Consider the following 22,171-nt stretch of genomic DNA (forward strand, 5'->3'; position numbering starts at 1 on the left):
ATCCTAACTGCTTCCAGCTTGTCGGAAATGCGTCTGTGCTGGAGGACTCTGGCTGCTGCACCCCTATTTGAAGCAACTAGTCGCGCGTTTTTTAGTTTCTTCACAAGGCATTACACGATTTTTTAGGTACTCGGCCAAGAATGCCTAGGCAATGAAAAGCACGGGCTGAAGATATTGCTGCCACATTTTTCAACTATCGGTACCAGCCTTTATTCCACGCATGTGGTAAAATGGGAAGGGGAGGGGGGATAGTTTGCAGCTTAGGCTGTTGGGTGGTTGAATAACTTTGGCCTTTGATAAAATGACCGCTACAAACGTGCGAGCTCCGCTTCAGCTCTCAGGCTCCCATGCTGTCAATCAAGAAAACCGAAGGTACAAAGCGCACGGTTGCAGAAAGAAAGTGTAAACTGCCGCACGTTTCCGCGGCCACACGTACGCTAATGATCTCATACATAAATGCTCTCTCTTCAAAGCACACGTATCGAGATATCCCAGCGTTAAGGCTGGCGTGTAAACCGTAGTCATTGAAACAAGTGAAGGAAGTGGTAGAAATGAATACTAATAATAATACCTTTATTTCTACTTAGATAGTGCGGAGCCTGGCGCAGAACGCCGCAAAAAACGCTCATGTCAAATGAAGGCCGTTACCAAACTTAGAAGCGGCCAACAAGTTTATGTAGCCGTTAGTGCATTTAAGAATAAATGAATACTAATAATAGTAGTTTTATTCGTACTCAGATCAGGTGGAGCCGAGCGTAAATCGCTGCAAGAAGCGATCATGTCATTGTAGCCCATACCCAACTTTAGAAGCGTCCGACAAGTTTACGCAGCTTAGTGCATCTAAGAACCCAACACATCTGTCTATACTTCGTTTCGCCGCACATATCCCCCCATAACACCACCAAAACATTCAAAGCACCGAAGCAAACACAGCAAAGAAATTGGCCGCGTATCTGCTCCTGTCGTTGCAAATGTCGTCAAAAGACGATAGTCTTTGTAGACATTTGCCAAAGAAATGCCCCCCTTTGCTTTCCTGCTCACCTCTCATGCTGTTCATGTACCGTCGCGCTCATCCCAAGGTAAACACACTAAAGGTTTGCGTAAGGCGATTTGAATTTACCACGTTCCACTGCTACAGGCCGGGTTCCTCGATGCCAGCGCTGCAGTACGGCGGAGACGCGCGTGAATGGAGGCGGCCGACTAGAAGGTTTATAGAGCCGCGTTGCCGTGTTCCACGTGCGTTCCGAGCAGAATGTGGAACCTAGCTAGTGGAACCTTTCGTTGCTGTTGCCGCGCCATTTTTCACATGCCGCCAGGAGGCGGCGGTTTTCTGCAGTAGATGTAGAATATCATTTGCTATCGAAAAACCAAGCATCCATGAATTTTTTAATAAAGGAATACTGTAAATATTCCTTGTGTACTAATTTCCTGTCTTATATTTGCGTAATGTCTTGTTCTTGTTCAACAAAGTTGACAAGTATGAACATATAAACCGGGCTTAGACGTTTACATGTGGCTGTGAGTATATAAGATTATTGCGCAATATCAATTTACTTTGGCCTGGTGGCTGAATCGTGTCACAGACGGACAGACAGACAGACAGACATACAGACAGATCAAAATTTCTGGGTTTAAGTAGCCCAAGAAAGACTATGGTCTTTAAAAACAACGGAAGGCTGCGTAGTGCAATGCACCGGCTCATTCCACTAACGACGGGAGCGCGGAGCAGTGGCGCCACCTGTCCAGCTTCCTGGTCCCTGAGAGATAAATGCCCGCCGGACAAACACAGCGGCATTCGATTCGCCGACGTTCGTCTGGGCACGACGCTTTGTTGACTGCTTCTACGTCGATTGTGCTTTCTTGAAGTTTATTGCGGAGCCCAAGATCGCACCAATAAACGTTCACTTCTACAATAACCTCGCTTCCTTCGCGGCTGCTGAACAATGGCTTCTCCCACACCCTACCGCTCTTGAGGCCACGCACTTTTGCTACTTATGGATGAACTGCTGCACATCATCGCTGTACAACTCTTCATTTCAAGATTTCGGGAAGAGCTCTGCTTGAAAAATCTGGTCATTGTCGTCCGGGAATAATTTTTGTGCAATAGTCTTTTCATGCGAGAGGAGGGGGAATAGTATCTGGGTGTGAAATCAGGTGAATATCGTCACGAAGTCAGAAATGACGGAGAGTTCTTGAATGAAATCAAGTTAGCTGGAACCCGCCGCATTGGCTCAGTGTTTAAAGGAGTACTGACACTAAATTTTCGTGTTAGGCTTTTTTCGCTGCTATGCGTGCCTACCAGCCCACTAATCATAGAATGACAGAGTTGACGGTCGAGCGCAGCGTAAACATTCATTTACGGCGTCGTTTATTCGTGCCAGTTTCGGTTTCGACAAAAAAACGCCGAGCGGCCGCCATGACAGGATGTATCACGTCACGTCACCATTCTTGCCGTATCGCTGCCTCTCTGGAAGCGCTCGCGAGCAAGCGCACGCGCGCGCCCAGACCGGTCGAGGTCTTCGCCGTCCCCACAGGCCCGGGCAGCATGACGTCAGTCCCAAAACCATGACGTGTACACACGCCCGAGCAGCTCGCGCCAACCACAGCCAGCGCCTCGGCTTCGTCACGGGAGCCCCGACGTCGGCAGTTTGGGGCACGTAGCAGATGATGTCATGTCGGCGCGCTCTGGGCTTTCTCGTGCGGGCGAAGATTAAAATGGATTTTAAATATGTTTCGCTGAACGGTTGCTGTTAAAACCTGCTGGGAGATATCTCCTGATAAAAAGGAAGCGTTTTAGATAGTTATCTCAGCTTTGAAATTTCGTGTCAGTACTCCTTTAAGGCGCTGGGCTGCTGAGCCGCAGTGCACTGCTTTTTTGATAAAGGTGAAAAGCAAAAACGCCTGCGTGCCGATGTTTTGGCGCGCGTTAGATTCCCAGCCGGTCAAAATGAATCCGGAGCCCCCCACTAGAGTGCGCTTCGTAGCCTAAATGCAGCTTCGGCGTGTTGATCCCCACAATCAATCAATCAGTCTGCTAGAGCAAACTTTTGCTCCGCAATGAACTATCAAATAACAAACGTCTAAACAAACAGCAGTTATACAAAGTGACATGGTCGATCGCGAGGCGGCAAATAGAATTCTGTGGCGTTCGTTCTGTGTGTATTAATCTTAGAGAATTGCGGAAGCATCTATTGTGTACGGAATGAAACAAAATCGCCGGCGGCGGTTCAACTTCTGGGACAAGCGGACCCTCCGCTTAGTTCGGGATAAGACAACCGTGCATAGACGCTGAGGCAAAACGCACAAAAACACAGCATGCTTTACGGCAATACAATTATTAATTCAATACATGCGGGCGTACCATGGCCTATTGTAGCTGCGTGTGTCCTTTTTTTTCAGAATTATATTGCGTCCTGTTTTCCGGTAGCGCCGCTGTTACAATGGCGAAGGCGTGCCAAAACCGACCTCCGTCGCCTCCTTCATGTAGTGGTAACGTGGTGAAAGGTCGGCGAGCAGGAGGGCTGCCCCCGTCGAACGACGGAGAGAGAGCCGAGAGCAAATTTAACTGGTTTGATGCATGGCGATACCAGACCAGCGATGATACAGGAACAGTAGCCTACCGGCGTGCTTACAGCATGGCAGTCGAAAGGGGCAGAGTAACGCTTTCAGTCGAGCCCGGGATGCGGATTGCTGGGCGCTCGTGGAAGTGCCCTTCTTAAAATAGTATTCCAAACGGTCCAGAGCACGCAGGAAAGAAAAGCTTAGAAGATGCCCCGATGGCTATCGGCGCATAGGGATAAGTTTGGAGAAAGTCACCTGGCTTTTTCACTCTCATCAGAGGTCACTGGCAACCGTGTTCTAGCAACGGCGCCTAAGGCTTACCGAGGCCCTACATCACTGTGAAGAAGCCCAGCCGGTAGCCAATGTAAGACCAGTCTTCTTATTTGGGCCCAATAAAGTATTCACTCTCTCTCTCTCTCTCTCTCTCTCTCTCTCTCTCTCTCTCTCTCTCTCTCTCTCTCTCTCTCTCTTCTTTATCTCTCTCCCTCTCTCTCTCTCTCTCTCTCTCTCTTGGCAGGCTGGGACGAAGCAGACGACAGAGGAGCGAGCGAAAGAAAATGAGGAAGCGTGCGCGCGCAAAATACAAGCAAAAATGGGCGACCTCAAAACATGGCGTTTCCGGCTTAGTAGAGGTGACGTCAGGGCCTCTCCTAATCGTTTCTTTCCTTCATGGCTCAGAGCCTTCCAGCGTATTGCGCACGGCACCGAAAAGTACAAATACACAAAATACTCTCCATGAGTCTCGGGATGCGTTCGCAGAAGCCGGTGTATGCTGTGCCGGAGAGAGGGAGGGAAAGGAATGGTCAAACAGGCGCTAGAGTTAGAGTGTACTAGAATCTAGAAACTAGAAGTATTCTAGTTCACTATACTAGAGTCAATCACACATAAATAAAAGCACTTGCTGAGCCGGAAAGGCGATGAGTCAGACGCCCCCGCCGTCAAAGGCTGCTCGGGCAAGCCCTAGCCCTGCATGCCCGAGAGGGTTCTGGCCGCGCCGCATTTTCAGTCGCATGAGCGCTGCAAGTGTTTTCCTCTCCCTGCACCAATACAATGCGGGAAAGCACCTAGGCGCACTCTCGAAGCCTGCGCACCAAGTCAACACACACGCGCACGCACGCACACGCGCACGCACACACGAACGCACACGCGCACACACACACACACACACACACACACACACACACACACACACACACACACACACACACGCACGCACGCACGCGCACGCACGCATACGCACAGTGTTAAATTGGCTCAATTCCACTGCTTCCAATCATAAGCAACAGAGACTGTCCAATCCGCTCGCTTTTATTTTCAATAAAGAAGAAGCAAATGAAAACTTTTTGCACGCGAGGGCGAGAAGAAAATGTGGTGATTGCGTTTATTTATTAATTACTGCATAGTATAAATAACCATGCTGAAGCAAGCTGTGTTGGCAATAGCAATAACGTTCGGTCTGGTAGTTCAAGTTCGAGCTCTGGAAGACATTTGGTAACCCCCGTTTTTGTTTTGGTAATGAGCATCGATGCACTTAAAAATCTTGCCGGCCGTCAAATCAACATAATGTAATTTAAGCCAGGAGATTTCGCTTAAAATAATTACGGCAACCCAAAAGCGTACCTGTTATGTAATGTCTGTATTTTCAAGTACGCTTCAAAATCACACGCCAGTGTATGCCACACGCAGGCGTAAATACGTAGGCTTATATAAATATTTTTTTTTATTTATTGCCAACATGTTCGTTAGTTTAACACTTGATACGACGCAATGAGAGCCTCATCTTTGCGGTTGCAGTGCTCGGAGTCAAAACTAGGTTTTATTAAACCCATGCCAAACACCGCAATACGCACATATCACCCTCGCATGGTGCGCATGGTCTTCTGCTTAACATGCACACAGTAAAAAAAAAATAAACCCGCCTGAAGTATAACGTACACTACGATGACGTACACCGAATAATGTCTCAAAGCTTAGCGTTGCACATTTATAGTAGTTTGTAAGCCCAATCAGACGGGGTTCTTCTTAAACCACTCCCTTCCGGCCTGAGCCGTGTACCACGGATTACGTCGCATGCGGCACCTTTTACGCCGCACCGGACACTCTTAAAGGAATCGAATGTTATCTCGCATTCAGCAACATATGACTGTGCTTATTTTTCAAGAAAGTAATTGCTTCTAGCGGAACTGCGGGCCTTTAGGCCACTACTGATGCTGGCACGCATGTTGCTACATGGACGCGTTCACCGTCGGCTCCGCCATTGCCGGTTTCCGAAGCGCCACCTGTAGGGCTAAAAAGAGCGGATATCCGGTTCCCGCAGCTTGTTACACAATGAGTTTGACGTTGCTTATGACGTCGTTAGGCTCACCGTTCAGGTTACCTGCGTTAAGCTTGAATATAGGCCGAACAAAGGAGATGGACAAAGGCTTTTTGTCATACTAGCGGTTAAAAGAAAGAGAAATCACAAAGCAAAAAGGATGGCGATGAAAATGTCAAAATATAGCCGGCTTGTCGTCGTACGTGTTTCACGACATCATCCACTCAGCAAACCTAAGCTCAGCAGCAAGAAACTCAGCGACACCAAACTCAGCATTATAACTCGGCAACACAATGCAGTGCGAAGTGATGTCGTATCGTCACGTCACGCGAAAAAGCTTAGGTGTCCCGATAGATTTTTTTTTCTTTCTATTTCTTCTAGTCTTGGTTGCATGAAACTCAATCTATTATTTTTACCCCTGATGCCCAATTGCGTCAGTGACGGTCATGGCCTCATTCTCAACGTGTCAGTGGCGGCAGTCGCTAGTGTTCATATATGCAATCCACGTTTAGTACACCAACACACCACTTCCTTGCGGCTATTATTTTCAACGACCTCTTTCTGTGAAATCACAGTCGAGGCGCTCATCCATCATGGCTGCAGTTGCTCCGAAAAGTGGCGAGAAGGCTGATGTACGTATTCTTTCCTTACTCCCGACTCATCGTTTCGAGCTCGGTTATCACATATACAGCAATTTTCCAAACTGAGTTATTGACCTTAGTTACGGGTCAAAAAAAACATTAGCAAAAATATTCATATGTACTGTTTTTTTTTTTCAGATTCTCTCTCTGCCTGTTCCTTTCACGTCTACGAATGGTCCATCTGTTTCTCGCGCCTCCAGGCTCTTTGCACATAACCAGTTCCGTTAGGTTTCTTCAATTTGGGCTCGTGGCCACGCAGGGGTTCGGTACAATGCGCAGGCTGACGGGTTAGCCATAATGATGCCTGATTGTTGGGACTGGGCATCCCACCGCAGTCACCAAGGTTGTGACGCGCATCCCAGCTTGCCACCGATGTTTGGAATCAGCCATCCCGACGCTGTCACCGCTGTTGGGACTGGGCCCTCTCACCGCAGCCACCACTGTTGCGACTGGCCATCCGAGCGTAGTCACCGATGTAGTGGCGTTGCCTTGCTCCGTCCGCTATCGACGCGGCGCAGAACAGAGCGATGAAGTTCTCGAGCCGACGAAGAGTTCAAGTAACATTTATATAGAGTGTGTACAAGGGTAACCAAACGTTACATGACTCGCACAAAGGCAACACCACCTCTCCACTCGGTGCCTCCGAAAAGAATGCCTCCGGGCGGGTTTTTATACCCCCGGAATTCCGATCTGGCCCCCAGAAGTTTTAATCGCTCCAATCAGGACTCTCGCAGGCCGAAGTTTGAAATCCAACGAATGGAAGTGAAGCGGTTGCGTCAGCCGAGCCGCCACGATGGGGAGAGGGAGGGCGACGCCCACGCCGTCTCCGCGAAGTCACCTCCAGGCAAGCAGCAACATGTCGGTCGTCGGTCGTTCACCCGATGCATGATTCGGCCGAGCCGCCGCGACGCCTCGTCCAAACCAGACCAAACCGCCGCGGGCGGTTTGGTCTGGTTTGGACGAGGCGTGAATCGGCCCCGTTGTTGGCGCGTCGCCCCGTGCAACGAATTTGCGCCGGGTGCTCTGGCATGGCACAACAACGTCGACTGGGAGTAACCTGTTACTCCCCTAATTGTTATTAGTGATAGGTATATATCGGTGTTTTTAATTCCTGCAGCTTAACCACCGCTCCAACTCCTTTCCACTCACAGATTTGTGAAGCACGATTGGTCGATACTTCAATGATCTTAGCTTCCCTGCTTTCTTCACTAACATGCAGTGGGTGTGTACAACATACGTGCTCACCTCACGACTTTTCTTTCACCTTCTTTTACTTCAATGAGGTAGCGAATCGGGCGAGTTGAAAAATTTTCATGATGGTAAGCGCAAACTAAAACAGGAAAAAAAAAGTTCTACTCTTCTTATTTGTCTTCGTTTGCGCTGGTCATCATGAGTTGCTCTACTTGTCACGCAGCTGTTCTCCGAATGCCGGGTGCACTGCGAGTACGTGGTCGAAGGCAAGGGGGCCTACTTCGTCTTCACCGACGGCGAGGATGGACTACCCTGCAAGGTTGGTTGCGCCGCGGCGCGCCTGTAGGGCACAGTACATTTGCAGGAGGAGAAGGCGTCATTCAATTGGGTATATATTACGCGCGGTAGATATCGCAAATGAAATAAAAGCAAGCTTATTGGTATTTCAATGTAGCGGGAAGACGCATATTCATAGCAGAATTTATTTCCCTTTCGAAAACACTGCACCACCATCCGCGAAACCAAATCCAAAATGTTTAGGCCGCATAATTTATGCGTTCTCTGCAAATCGCCCTCTTTCTTCACGAGCGCTATTTCGACCGCTAGGCGATTCACTTGACGTCATCAGTAGCGTAAACACCCTAAATGACGCTTTGATGAAGTCACTTCAGCTGGGCTTAGATTTTTACCTCCGGTAAACGCGAGAGGCGATTTGTGTGAAAGTTGAGCATATAACGCTGCCTCGTCGCGGGTGGACACAAACGTATTTGTCAAGCCGAAAACGGCCTCCGTCGGGCCAAGGTGGTTCTTCTGAGAAGCATGAACTGAGTAACGTATGACATTAAGCTATTCCTCATCACGGGGAAAGTGCAACACTGCAAGTGGAGGTTTATTTTAAATGGGACCCGGTCCGTACGAAAACTTGTCTCTCATATTTTCGGGAAAAATCGATCACGCGTCTTCACAAGCATGTGCGCCCCACCCTCAAGTATTTTTTTTTTGTTGTTGTTGTTGCTCTGCAACACTATAACCTCATATCAACTCACGACCGAAACATCTCTGTAGTTTTTGGAGTTACACAGCTAACACTATGAAGCACTGCCAACGTTTTTAGAGAAGCACTGTGGCATCACCCGCTTCTAGGTTCACTTTAGCCGCAACAATACCCTTTGCGCAGTGCTGCACGCTTTACAGGCACAATCCGCCCTTGGTGAGAACTGTAGTATATGCGTGGCCCAAGACCCCTGTGGAGTGCCGCCCAACCATTCAAAAAACATAAATAAATGTTTTGCCTGCCTCCTTTCCCACCTCCGTTCGTGGGAAACGTAGCTTTAGCTCCACAAAAGTGCCACCAAAGCTAACACTATAAAAAAATTCCCCGCATTTCCCCGAGGGGAAGAATGTGAAAGTGCGAATGCACGAGTTGAATTTGCGCGGTTCGGTAATGTTCGCGAAAGAGAGATCACACACACACACACAACTACAAAGAAAGAAAGATGCATTTATTCACAGACACCTGTTTGTGTTGTCGTTGTACTTGATTGCTAGAGCGGATCTCAGCTTTGAAATTTCGTGTCAGTACTCCTTTAAGCAGGTGCATTAGCCCTTCTCACGCCCGATTCTTGGCCAATCTCCCACGTGGGTATGTGCCATGTCAGCGGCCAGGCAGCGCGCGCCCATCTCCCCCCGTTGCCAAGGAAGACGAGGAGATTCCTGGACAATCCCCCACGTGGGTATGTGCTATGTCAGCGGCCAGGCTGCGCGCGCCCATCTCCACGTGCGAGGACATCGCCGGTGGACGCAGGTTCAGGGTCGCTTAAGAAGTGCATTGCACTTAAAATTTTCTGCAAGGTACCCTGTAGCCATAAATAAACCGTACGGTACATGTTACAACAAGTCGTCAAAAAATCAGCACGCTATTCGAACAACCGTTGTTTGTCGAGCGTTCGCCTACTCTGTCCTTTTAGCAATAATGAACCCTCTATTTTTCGCGATTGGCAGTCTGGGTGACACCGAAAGAAGTGCCTCCGTCTAACCATTGCAACGTCCTTGAAAAAAGGGTAGCTTTATAAGTGTTCGGCGTCAACGTTCTTTCTCGTCAACCGTCAAAAGAACGTCAACCGTTCTTTCTCGCATCAAAGGGACGCGAGGAGGAATGGTTTGCGTTACCGCACCCCGTTCATCAATATCCGGCGCGCAGCACTATCGATGTAATCACTGAGTCCCGAACTGAACGGAACGCGCGCGCAGCCACAACGCCGCCGATGGTATCCCTGTCATCTGCTGTTTCAGTACTGCTGGACGAAGTGATACTGTTGTCGCGACACGTTGCTCATATAAATCAGCGAAGCGTATCCAAGGTTACTTATAACTGCATTCTTGCATGCCTTCAAGCTCATTCCGTTCATACTTCCACATAATCAAGCAGTAATTTCAATTACATTTAAAATCTCCACTGATTGAATGAATACCTAGCGGCGGTAACGACAAGAACTTGAAGAACTAGTCACTTCTAGCACGTCTTCTACATGATTAAGGCGAAAGTGCAAGCTAGTTGTGGTGATAATGGGCATCCTCGATTTACCAGTCCTGGACGGTCCGCGGGCAGTCCGAGGACTGCGTTCGGACCGGAAGTCCCATAAGAATACATGCAAAAATCGAGCCCCGGATCGCGTCTCGGGCAGTCCGCGGACGATCCGGGACTGATAATCGAGGAGACCCAATGTAGTTCTCTTAACTTCACGCTGATGACGGCATTCTTCCTAACTAGAACGCTATCATGGCCGCGGAATCTCAGTGCACCGCCAGCATACACGGCGACACTGCAAAGACGGCAATTACAATCGTCCGAAACGCTTACGGCTGTAACTCGTAAACAGTTATTATTGTTTTATACTGATAGGCGGCACACCGCTTGGCCAATAACTACAGTGGAACTTCTTGAAACCGTAGCTTTCGAGGGTGAGGAGATGTTACGTATATGAAACGGTGCTTGTCGTAGCCCTGCGCGACTACTCTTAAATAACGCAATTACACGTTAGACGGGTACGCATTGGCGAAAGTTTTGGTCTGCCGTATCAGGAAGAGGGAGGTCATAAACAACGGCGCGGGCACGCCAAACGCGATGCAGGGGAGCAGGTTAACAATACAAATGCTTGCCGTGTGTCGTTAGCGGGGCGTTTACACCCCGAAACAAGCGCAACGCTAAGTGCAGAAGTCGGTCAGCATCCCTGTTTATTTCCCTTCGTTGTCTACACATACATGGTGCCGGGCTGTGCCATCAAAGACACAGTCCGCTAACCGTGTACTCACGGCTCAAAATCCTTTCACAGAAAAGGTGACTCATGGGGCCTGAAGTTGAACAACATCTTGAGGTTAAACAAGAAAGACCATGAGACCTTCGTGTACGTTTTTAATGCGAACAAGAAACTGGTTTAACCGAAAACGCATTTTAATGCCGCGAAAACGATGCAACATTCTGTACTAACAAATTGCCACAGGCTGACTTCACCACAACGCTGTAGAACGAGCAAATCAGCGTGACCAAGTGTGCGAATTTGGCGAATGACGAGGCCAAGCGTGCGATTAGAGTAAAAAATTGGCGAAGCTTGCACTAATTCGCGCAAGGCTTGAACCATAGCGAAGCTGCAGGATCTCCTTCTACGTGAGCACTGAAGGACACATCACCATGCATTGCATTAGGTTCGAAATTGTTAATTTACATGTTCCGTCGTTGCTTTTCACTGTGGTGGCAGTAGTCATCGTCATATCTATATCGTCGTCTTCCTCGTGCATGACTGGCGGGCCCAGATCGTTTTGTCCGCAAACTTTCACATTTCTCCCAAAGTGGAACACGTCAGAACGCGCTGGAACCGGCGGCAACCGGCTTCGCAAACTGGGCGTTTGTAGCGCGAGCTGTCTTGCGCTTTGCCCTTGAGGCACGGACGAACGTGAGCTGTTTTCTTGTTATTTTTTGCGAGCGCCACGCGCAAGCTCGGACGACGCCGGGCGCTCCTCGTAAAGCGCGGTCTCATGTACCCGGTACACGACGGCAGTAACTATGACCCGGAGTTTTCTGAAGCGCCGCACACCGCCCACATTACGGCCAGCAACAGCAGCTCCGCTGTTTAAAATGCAATGTGCGCTGCGACAACAAGCGCAAATGCACGCCTTGCGCTGTTGTTCCATCGCAGGGTCTATTTTTTACTCTGATGGCATGCCGGGCTTCGTCATTCGCGAAATTATCACTTTTGGTGACGCTTATTGGCCGTTTTAAGGCGTTGTGGAGAAGCCCACCTGCGGCGATTCCTTATAGTGTATTGGAAATACACAACGTAACTGATAAAAAGAACTGTGGCTGATTCGTCTCTCATAGGAATCGGTAAAAAAACGAAAGTGAAATTTGAGGTGAAATCTGCAGCGAAACGAGCATGATTTGCGGTTCCGAGGCTGTTTTTTGGGTGTGCTTGGCTGACGACGTCCTGCTGGCAGGTCGCTTCGGTAGCTTAGACTGGCGTCATTTCCGTGACGGATATGACGTCAGTGAAATCTTGGTGTATCCCGGCATAAAACACTTTCGTGTTAAAATATAAAGCCAGAAAACGAACAACCCTAAGTTTAACGTACTCTTTGGTACTGAAGGTTGCTTCCCCGCAAGGACCCCGTGTCCAGGGGTGCACCCTTTACAGGCCGCTTGCTTCGTTGTACTGGCGTCACTTCCGTGACGGATATGACGTCGGTGAAACCGTCGTGTATCCAGGCATAAAACACTTTCGTGTTAAAACAGGGCGTTGACGATATGCTAACTTTGTCAGAGCAGTTCAATCACTGAGTACATCCCTTTTCACTCGGGAACCACCTCGCGTCTTATTGCAGAACACTGCTTTAATGGCTCAATTCCCCCCGCACCGCTTGTCAATGCACGCAGACCCGGACCCTGGATGGTGAAGTCCTGGACGGCGCGTGTAGCCACGGTTTGTGCCTCGTCAAGAACGGCAAAGTCGCGGCCGAGCCCACCGCAATGCACGCGGCCGGGGCGCCGGGAACTGCGGGCGCGGCAGCAGCGGCGGGCGCAGCCGGCTCCGCAGCGCCCGCGGCCGCCACAGCCGCGCCCAAGGCTGCCGGCGCCGACGCGGCACACCCGGGCAAGCACAACAAGGCGTGAGCGCATTCCAGCGGTGCTCGCGAGCGTCGCCCCGGCACGACGAGCGATAACCACGCAAGCTAAATCCGCACATGCACCACATCGTCGCGGGCGACTCGACGCCGGAATGTGCGTTGTGGACTGTGGGGCCTTATTCCCGAGGCCGTGCCGCCGGTTTGGCGGACTTCCAGGTGATTCTGCGTCTGCAAGTTGTATAATCCATACTGCAATAAACGTGTTTGTTAGCTTTGAAAACGAAATCTCAGTTATTTCTATTACAGTGCAGCTGCAGTCGCCACTATGCTGAGAGGCGGTCTTCCAACGCAGAGACACTTTGCGGCGAAGCAACGTCGTCTCGATTCCGATTAGTACGATTTAGAAGCGGCGGCTCTCTCTTACTTGCGCCAGAAACAGCCCCCGTCGATGGTAAAGGTGACAGTGGCTGACAGAGGAGCGCAGTTCGCGCCCCTGCTCACGCGTTACGTGCCTGTAGCGCTCGCTCCTCCCAGCCGGCGCGCTTAGTCGGCTGTTAGGTCACACGTACTCGGGCGCTCGCTCGCCCAGCCGACGTGGAGTGGTCATAAAAAGCGCACGGCCTTGCAAATACATTTTCGTTTGCCTAGTAAATATTGTCGGCCTGGAAAAACAACTGAGCAAGCGGCCGCTTTGTCACGTTATGGAATAACTATAACAATAGCTAAATTCGCTGTCAACCGTCGCTCAATTTTTGTAGCAACGTGTTTAGTGGAACCAGACGTCCGTGTACACAAAAAGCCATTTTTCTGTGTCACTATAGTGCCTATGTGCGACATCCGACATCACAGCACCATCCCTTTCTTATAAAAAGTGAACTTGGCTTATATTGCATAAAAAAGAAAACGGCACGAAGCAAGTTTATTGAACGCGCTTTTTTGAGGCTCCCCAAAATGAAGAGGTAAGTGCGTCGAACGACAGATATAAAATGTGCCCGCCTTGATGGGGCTCGTTGTGCAATACAGGCGTTGGTGTGCAATTTCAGTCCGGGCCTCTCGACACGCTGTTCGAACAAAACGCTGCATAGTTCCAGTCGCACCCGGTCCTATAGCCTGGATGCGTTATTGCAGTATAATACGATATGCTTTCCTATGTTATTTGTTCCGCAACATCTTGCGTAATCCCTCGAGTCACCGTACTATATACGAGTTATTTGATATCTTCGCTCTTGCTGCCGTCGGTGTTGGTACATGCGAACTCATAAATCATCGCTTTTGGGAAAAGAAGGCCAGGTAGTCTTTCCTGCAAACGCTCCAATTTCGTCTTCAGGCATCCAAGGGGCCGCCTACGTTACTCAATGGCCGCCGCGAAGATACCGGGGGCACGAGTTGGGCCTTAAAGCTAATGATCGGCGGTGATGGATCACGCGCTGTCTGTCTTCTGCGCTATAGATGATCTTTGGCACGTTCCCTAGCAGTTTCCCAATCTTCCATCACCAAACACGGAGCTTTGTTGAACAAATATTGTCATTGTTTTATTTGGTGTTTCCCGTTGTTCATATCTGCTCATAAAAGGGGGTTCTGCTTTCCAAGGCAAGAAAAAAAAATGAAAAAAAGAAGGACCCGCCGTGGTGGCTCAGTTGCTAAGGCGTTGTGGTGCTGAGCCCAAGGATGTGGGTTCGATCCCGGCCGCGGCTGTTGCTTTTCAGATGGAGGCGAAAATCTAAAACACCCGTGTGTCGAAATTTCGGCACACGTTAAAGATCCGCAGGTGGCCGAAATCAATCCGGAGACCTCCACTACGGCGCGCCTCAGCCCCGGTGTACATGTAGCTTCGGAGCTACAACCCATTATTGTTAAGAAAGGGGGAGAGGCAGTACAAAACAGCTTTCCCCGTCCGTGCGTTCTTGTAGGAGGTTGGTCACGTGCCCACGCAATATATAGACTGACGCTCTAATAATGCTTGGCTTGACATCTTTTAGTTCCAAAGCATTGGATGCCACATTGCGCGAAAACTCATTCGCCGGCGTGACAGTTCGATATTATGAAAAATGGCCGTCGGCGCAAAAAGAAAAAAAGTAAAGGGAATTTAGCTAATTTGGGACTGGTATTAGAACCGGGCCCTACGTAATACCAGTCGAGCACACATCCCCTACACCACGGGCGATTTTTGTAAGTTCTAGGTCCACCCCCAGATGTATTGTGCCTTCAGGAGACAGGTGTCGTGGCCAAACTATCGGGATATAAATCCTTCCCCGACTCACATCCCATTCAGAAACAACTATTTTGGTTCATCGCAATATCCCTGCTGTACAACACACTCTCGAAAGCGAGATAGACCACGTTTTTGTGGAAATCATACCCCCCCAGAAAAGACGCCCTCAGTCTCTTTATTCTCAACGTTTACAGCAGCCCTCGCTTTCATAGGCATCGTTTTCATTCTCTCTTCAAAAAGGCTGCTCTTGTTTCACGGAAAAACCCAATCGTCATAACAGGTGACTTTAATGCACACCATCCAGCGTGGGGCTACAGAAAGAGCACTATCAAAGGCCGATCATTATGGGAAGCAGCACAACAAGAACAACTTACCCTCCTCACAGATCCCGCATACCCAACCAGGCTGGGCAACAGTGTTAGCGTAGACACTACCCCAGACCTAACCTTCAGCAGATATGTCAACCCCCAAGCCCAGTGGGTAAACACGCAACAGGATCTAGGCAGTGACCACAAAATACTGCACATCAAAGTCCCCCTTAAGCACATGTCCCGGCAGGTGAAATCTGCCACCATCGTTGATTGGGACGCCTTTAGACATGCCGAACAATCTCCTCGTCTCACTAAGGACACTCTTTCCGAGTGGGAGGACGGTCTGCTCAATCGCGTTAAATCGGCCACACGTGAATTAGAAATCGATGCGGACCTTCCCCAGCCAGATTCACGCCTCGCTCATATGTGGCAAGCTAAAACTAGCATGCAAAAACGCCTCTCCCAACAGAAACACAACCGGAACCTCCGAAGAAGGATCGCTCGACTCAATCAAGAAATAGAAAATTACTCTTTTAAACTTGTGACTCAAAACTGGGAGGCCACATGCGAGTTTATTGACGCCAATTTCAATTCGAAAAAAACTTGGAACATCCTCCGTCATCTAATTGATCCCAGTACCACTAAAACAGCTCAATCCCAATCCATACAATACCTAATTCACAATTTTGAAGGATCAGAGCAGGACCTTCTGAACTACATCACTAAGAAATATGTCCAACAGAGTCCACCCATTCAACACCCCTCATACAGAGGCAACTCGAACGGCGAATTGGATGCCCCCATAACTGAGGCCGAGGTAAATGCGGCCATACAGCGGCTGAACTCCAGATCGGCCCCCGGACCAGATCTGATAACAAATAAAATGTTGCGTAACCTAGACGATTTATCAGTGGAGGATGTCACACGACTCTTCAACGAATGCTGGGAGTCTGGTTCTATCCCGGAACGGTGGCGTACTGCCAAAACGATCCTAATTCCTAAACCCGGCAAACCACCACACGTAGATCACCTTCGCCCCATATCATTGACATCGTGTTTGGGTAAACTCTTCGAACATGTTATCCTTTCCAGATTAACTAGTTTTGCCGAACGGACACATCTCTTTCCGCCCTCCATGTTTGGCTTTCGCCCTAACTTGTCCACCCAGGATGTTATGCTCCAACTCCAGCACCATATTATTGACCCGGCTTTTGCCCCTGTGCGGACAACCAAGGCTATCCTCGGCTTGGACCTCACACGAGCATTCGACACCATCTCCCATTCGGCGATTCTCGCGGGTATAATGAACTCACATTTGGGAGAGCGGACGTACAACTATATTCGTTCTTTTCTATCGGACAGAACGCTCACTCTGCACCTGGGTCCCATTAAAACGTCCTCAATCAGTTTGGGAAGCACTGGCACTCCCCAGGGCTCGGTCCTGTCACCCTTTCTTTTCAATATCGCTATGAAAGACCTTCCTCCTTTACTGTCGACCCTACCGGACCTCCACCATTCCCTTTATGCAGATGACATCACTCTTTGGATCTCCAAGGGTTCGGACGGACACATTCAGGACACCCTTCAAACAGCTACCCAAATGATCGAAACATACACATCTAGCCGCGGGCTCTCCTGTTCTCCACAAAAGTCCGAGTTTTTCCTCTTTCGGCCCAACTCACATGACCCCCCCAACATCTCGATTACCACCCAATCTGGCAACATCATACCTACTGTCGACGCCATCAGGGTCCTTGGTTTGCGCCTCCATAGCAAGGGACACAACCTAGACACTATCCGAGAACTTGAACGTGGGGTATACCAAACTACGAGACTAATATCTCGAATAGCTTCAAAGCACAAGGGTGTCAAGGAGGGCAACCTCATTCGACTCATACAAGCCTTTGTCCTGTCCCGAATAGCGTACTCGACCCCCTTCCTAACCATGAAGCTAAGTGAACGAATAAAAATTGACGGCTTGATACGCAAATGTTTTAGGGTAGCCCTCGGACTCCCTCCAAAAACCTCCAACGACCGCCTCCTTGCACTGGGTGTCCACAACTCCCTTGACGAGATTGTTGAGGCGCAACGCACCGCCCAATTAGAAAGACTCACTAAGAGTCACACCGGTCGGCACTTGCTAGCTTCCTTAGGCCTTTCACCACCCACCTCCAACCATCAGCAATTGGTAGACATTCCCCCTTCCATCCGCCAAAGGCTCCGAATCAAACCTCTTCCGCGAAATATGCATCCCGTACACAATGAGGATCGCAGACTGGCTCGCGCGAGAGCCCTTGAAAAAGCGTACCCTCCAGGCTCCCCCACGCTATACACAGATGCAGCAACCTATCCTACCAGAGCGGCTGCTGTAGCCACAGTGGTTGACTCGAAACAAGTCCAGCTCGCTTCCGCCTCCTTATCTACGACATCCCCCACGGCGGGAGAAGAGATCGCCATCGCGTTGGCTATGACCCACAGTCCCCACCTTCAAACAACTATAATCAGTGACTCTAAATCAGCCATCCTAAATTTCCTTTACGCAAGAGTTTCCCCAGCAACTTTATCAGTCCTGCTGAAGGCACAGAACATTCGATCGCGTTCTTTCACTCTCGTCTGGGCTCCCGCCCATACCGCGCTACCTGGAAACTCAGCGGCCCACGAAGCTGCTCGAGCTTTGGTCTACCGAGGGCTCGATGGCGCCGCCAATGATAGTGAGATATTCACTCTACGGGACAGGCTGCACACATACGGGGACATCCTCGCCCATTACCGCTTGGAGCGTGCCATTTTTCCACCTCCTCACCCATCTCTATCCCGATCCTTGGCGGTCATATATCCGCAGCTCCAGACCCGCTCCTTCCCCACCCCTGCCATCATGTCAGCGATCTTTCCCGACACCTACATAGACGAATGTCCATATTGTTCGGTCCATCACGCATCGTTATCCCATATCATATGGGCCTGTGATAGCATCCCACTATCTAGGCACCGATCCCATCCCATTCTCCTTACTATCACCAGCGAGGCGCGCTGGGAGGCCACCCTGCGTGACCCAAACCCCCAAATTCAAGAAGACCTGGCCCGCTTGGCCGAAGGCACCGGACCCCTGCCGAAAAGGGGCCCTGCTGCCCGACGGACGACGGAGAAGACGTCGCCGGCCTAATCGCCCCAGCTGTGGCCAAATAAAGTTCAGTCTGTCTGTCTGTCTGTCTGTATGTCTGTCTGTCTGTCTGTAAGTGCAGAGCACTTTAGGGGCTCGCCTTGTCGTCGTAGCACGCCCCACGGCGTTCTGTCGTCATGGCGTCCCACACGAGCTTCGAAAAACAAGCGATTTATATAGTCATAACCACTCGAAACTCGTGAACCGCTGGCGCTTGTCATGCATCTCCCCATTCTTTAGCGCAAACGAAACCGCAGGTACATTTGAGGCAAAATACACGTAATCAACCCGCAGGCTCCGCGTTCATTTAGTTAGGAACGCTCGTTGAATTGGTTTTTACGGTAGTAGGCGGAAAGAAGTGGCATGAAAGAAATATGTGGCGCGTTCTAACCTGCGCAGTATAGGTGCCGGCCCGTGCGGAATGAAAACCAAGCACAAAAAAAAAAAATTGGCCGCGTATCTGCTCCTTTCGTTGCAAATGTCGTCAAAAGACGATAGTCTTTGTAGACAGTTGCCAAGGAAATGCTCCTCTTTGCTTTCCCGCTCACCTCTCATGCTGTTCCTGTACCGTCGCGCTCATTCCAAGGTAAACACACTAAAGGTTTGCGCAAGGCGATTTGAATTTACCGCGTTCCACTGCTACAGGCCGGGTTCCTCGATGCCAGCGCTGCAGTACGGCGGAGACGCGCGTGAATGGAGGCGGCCGACTATAGTTCATATCACAAGCTAGCTGCAGCACTGCGGAGGCTACATTGTTGTCCCCCTCAGGGCGCCTAACTCACCGCGAAGGAAGCGACAAAAGGCGCCGGCGCCGTGCTGTGCCACTTGCCGAGAGGGGAGAAGGGCGTGTCCTTTCAGGACCCCCTTCACGGTAGGGTGCCTCGATGCGCGCCCCCTACTTCACGGCGGATTAGGCGCCCTTAAACGCCGATCGAGGGTCTTTAGGCGCCCTCAGTGGGCGCACTATATATAGAGCCGCGTGGCCGTGCTCCACGTGCGTTCCAAGCAGAACGTGGAACCTAGCTAGTGGAACCTTTCGTTGCTGTTGCCGCGTCATTTTTCATATGCCGCCAGGAGGCGGCGGTTTTTTGCAGTAGATGTAGAATACCATTTGCTGTCGAAAAACCAAGCATCCGTGAATTTTTTAATAAAGGAACACTGTAAATATCCCTTGTGTACTAATTTCCTGTCTTATATTTGCGTAATGTCTTGTTCTTGTTTAACAAAGTTGACAAGTATGAACCTATAAACCGGGCTCACACGTTTACATGTGGCTGTTGCGCAATATTGCGCAATATCAATGTTACTTTGGCCGGGTGGCTGAATCGAGTCACAGACAGACGGACAGACATACAGACAGACAAACAGACAGACCAAAATTTCTGTGTTCAAGTAGCCCAAGAAAGACTATCGTCTTTAAAAACTCCTGCTCGCGTGTTTCAGGCAGGGGGCGCGCAAGCAGTGTGAAGGTTAAGGTCCCTGAAGTAATTTTAGGGACCTTAGTGAATGTGGGAAATTGAAATGCGTTGGACAAACCTCCGTTCAATTCATCAAGAGAGGAGGGAGACAGGGCGGCGATGAACGTGATTGGTGGTAGCAGTGAGCGGATGACGGCGCCACAGCCCATTATGGCGAATCACTGCTCTTCACTTCCGGCAGCTTTCGCATTGAGTGGAACGGCTTTAATTTTTCTTTACTTCATGAGAGAACACATATAAACAACGCCAGCAGAGGGACATTACATAGTCAAGCAGACAAAACAGCACCTAAAAATTGGGGCGAACACAAACACATCAGAATTCGGCAAAGACACACAAGCGTTCAAAAGAGGTAACCAGTCAGGCAAAGTTGGTCCTTGGCTTTAGCTAATTAGAAGTGGATGCAGTTAATGTGTTGCAGCCTTCGAATAAGAAACGTGTGTTAGAGGCATGTGCTGAGTAATTTGAGCTTGCCAACGACGGAACTAGCAAAGCATATTCACGCTAACAGCGTTAAGTATACGGCTACAAGAAACAAATAAAGGGCGAAGAAGGATATAACAAGAAATACGGAGAAAATTACGGCGAGAAAAGAAGATTATGAAGATGCTAGCGAGAAGACAACCCCTCCACTGGATGCCTTCAGTAGTAGTTTGACCATGCTATTGCTAATTGCAAAACTAGCAAAGCGCATTTCCGCTAATAGCGAATATGCAGGGCGAACAATGGCGATCGTCCGAGCCTCTCAGTCACACTAACACAGCTGAGAAGGAAACCACGCAAAACAAGAATGTCGATGGCAATGTCGCAACGTGTCTACATGTCGGTGCCGTCTCTACTGCGATAGACTCCGAGGCATCTACCTCAGCTCTGAAACGTAGTCGCCCACAGAAGTACGCCTCAGTCGAAGGGAACGCAAAAATGCCGCACGGCGAGCGAAGCGGCAGGCGCTCGCCGCAGCTAAAGCCACCACTAGCCGACGCCACAGCAACTGTTACTACGCAAAGATTATACGCCGGACATACCGTATCCATTCGATTCTAAGTACTTCCTTTTTTCCACGATTGCGATGCCCAAAGTGAGATGGCTGCTCAGATTCGAAAAAACTTAATTATCCCCCCTTAAATTATCCCCCCTAAATTAACTAGAAAACCTAAATTAAACTAAAAAACCGAAAAACCTAAATTACCCCCCCCCCCCAACACACCCTGGGCTTTACCACCCTACTACCGCTTCAGTAAACATAACTACATGCGCGCCTGCTATCATCTGTTGATAATAAGGTGTAAGTGCGGGGTTTCGTAAAAAAAGGTTCAGGCTTGCTACGGAAGTAGAGGAAGCGCAATAAAATATCCCTCACGTTTCGCATACAGTTCACCAAGCTGGGAAACAGCACCGCCACACGCTCACAAATAAGTTGCAAGAACTCTCGAATGGGATTTTAGAATACATGCATGAGACACTCTGCTATACACCAATCATTTAAAGTCGACTTCAATACTGTACGCAATGCATTGCTTGGGTGATTCTTTTATAGCAGCAATGTAAGCAGCCTGATACCAAAGTAGGAAGGCCATAGGGACTTTTATTAAATATTTCCATAAAGCTTTATCACTACAGACTAATATATATATATATATATATATATATATATATATATATATATATATATATATATATATATATATATATATATATATATATATTGTTATGGGCAATATAAGCAGCCTGATATCAAAGTGGTAAGGCCATTGGGACTTTTAATAAATACCTCAATGAGACATACCCCTGTGTCCATCGACACGCTATCGTTTACGATTCAGCACGCCGCTGCCCCGTACGCGCGTGCTGCAAGTTGGTGTAGTGTGGTAAAGTTCTCCTGTGCTGTGCATGAAAGCCTGCCTTCCTCGAACAGGCTACGACATGCCGGAGAACGTCCGCCAAACCGAAACCTTGCTGGCGGTGACTCAAGCCGTTGCAGTTACAAAATGCAAACAAAATTCCCAGCATTTCCCCGAGGGGAAGAATGTGAAAGTGCGAATGCACGAGTTGAATTTGCGCGGTTCGGTAATGTTCGCGAAAAAGAGATCACACACACACACACACACAACTACAAAGAAAGAAAGATGCATTTATTCACAGACACCTATTTGTGTTGTCGTTGTACTTGATTGCTAGAGCGGAT

At 49.3% G+C, this 22,171-nt stretch overlaps 1 protein-coding gene across 2 annotated transcripts in view; it reads left to right on the forward strand.

The window, feature by feature from the left end:
* LOC144144562 (uncharacterized) overlaps positions 1 to 13,090 on the forward strand; it is a 30,767-nt gene extending 17,677 nt beyond the window's left edge. For both annotated transcript variants that reach the window (XM_077676072.1, XM_077676073.1), the window contains exons 3-4: positions 7,931 to 8,026; positions 12,635 to 13,090. In XM_077676072.1, the coding sequence (XP_077532198.1) occupies positions 7,931 to 8,026; positions 12,635 to 12,871 (333 nt within the window). In that variant the 3' untranslated portion in view covers positions 12,872 to 13,090. The remainder of the gene's footprint in view (positions 1 to 7,930; positions 8,027 to 12,634) is intronic.
* Positions 13,091 to 22,171: the final 9,081 nt, after the last annotated feature.

Source organism: Haemaphysalis longicornis, unplaced genomic scaffold (assembly GCF_048455015.1).
Source record: "Haemaphysalis longicornis isolate Haplotype H1 unplaced genomic scaffold, Haemaphysalis longicornis Haplotype H1 scaffold_7, whole genome shotgun sequence".
In the NCBI taxonomy this organism is placed as follows: domain Eukaryota; kingdom Metazoa; phylum Arthropoda; class Arachnida; order Ixodida; family Ixodidae; genus Haemaphysalis; species Haemaphysalis longicornis.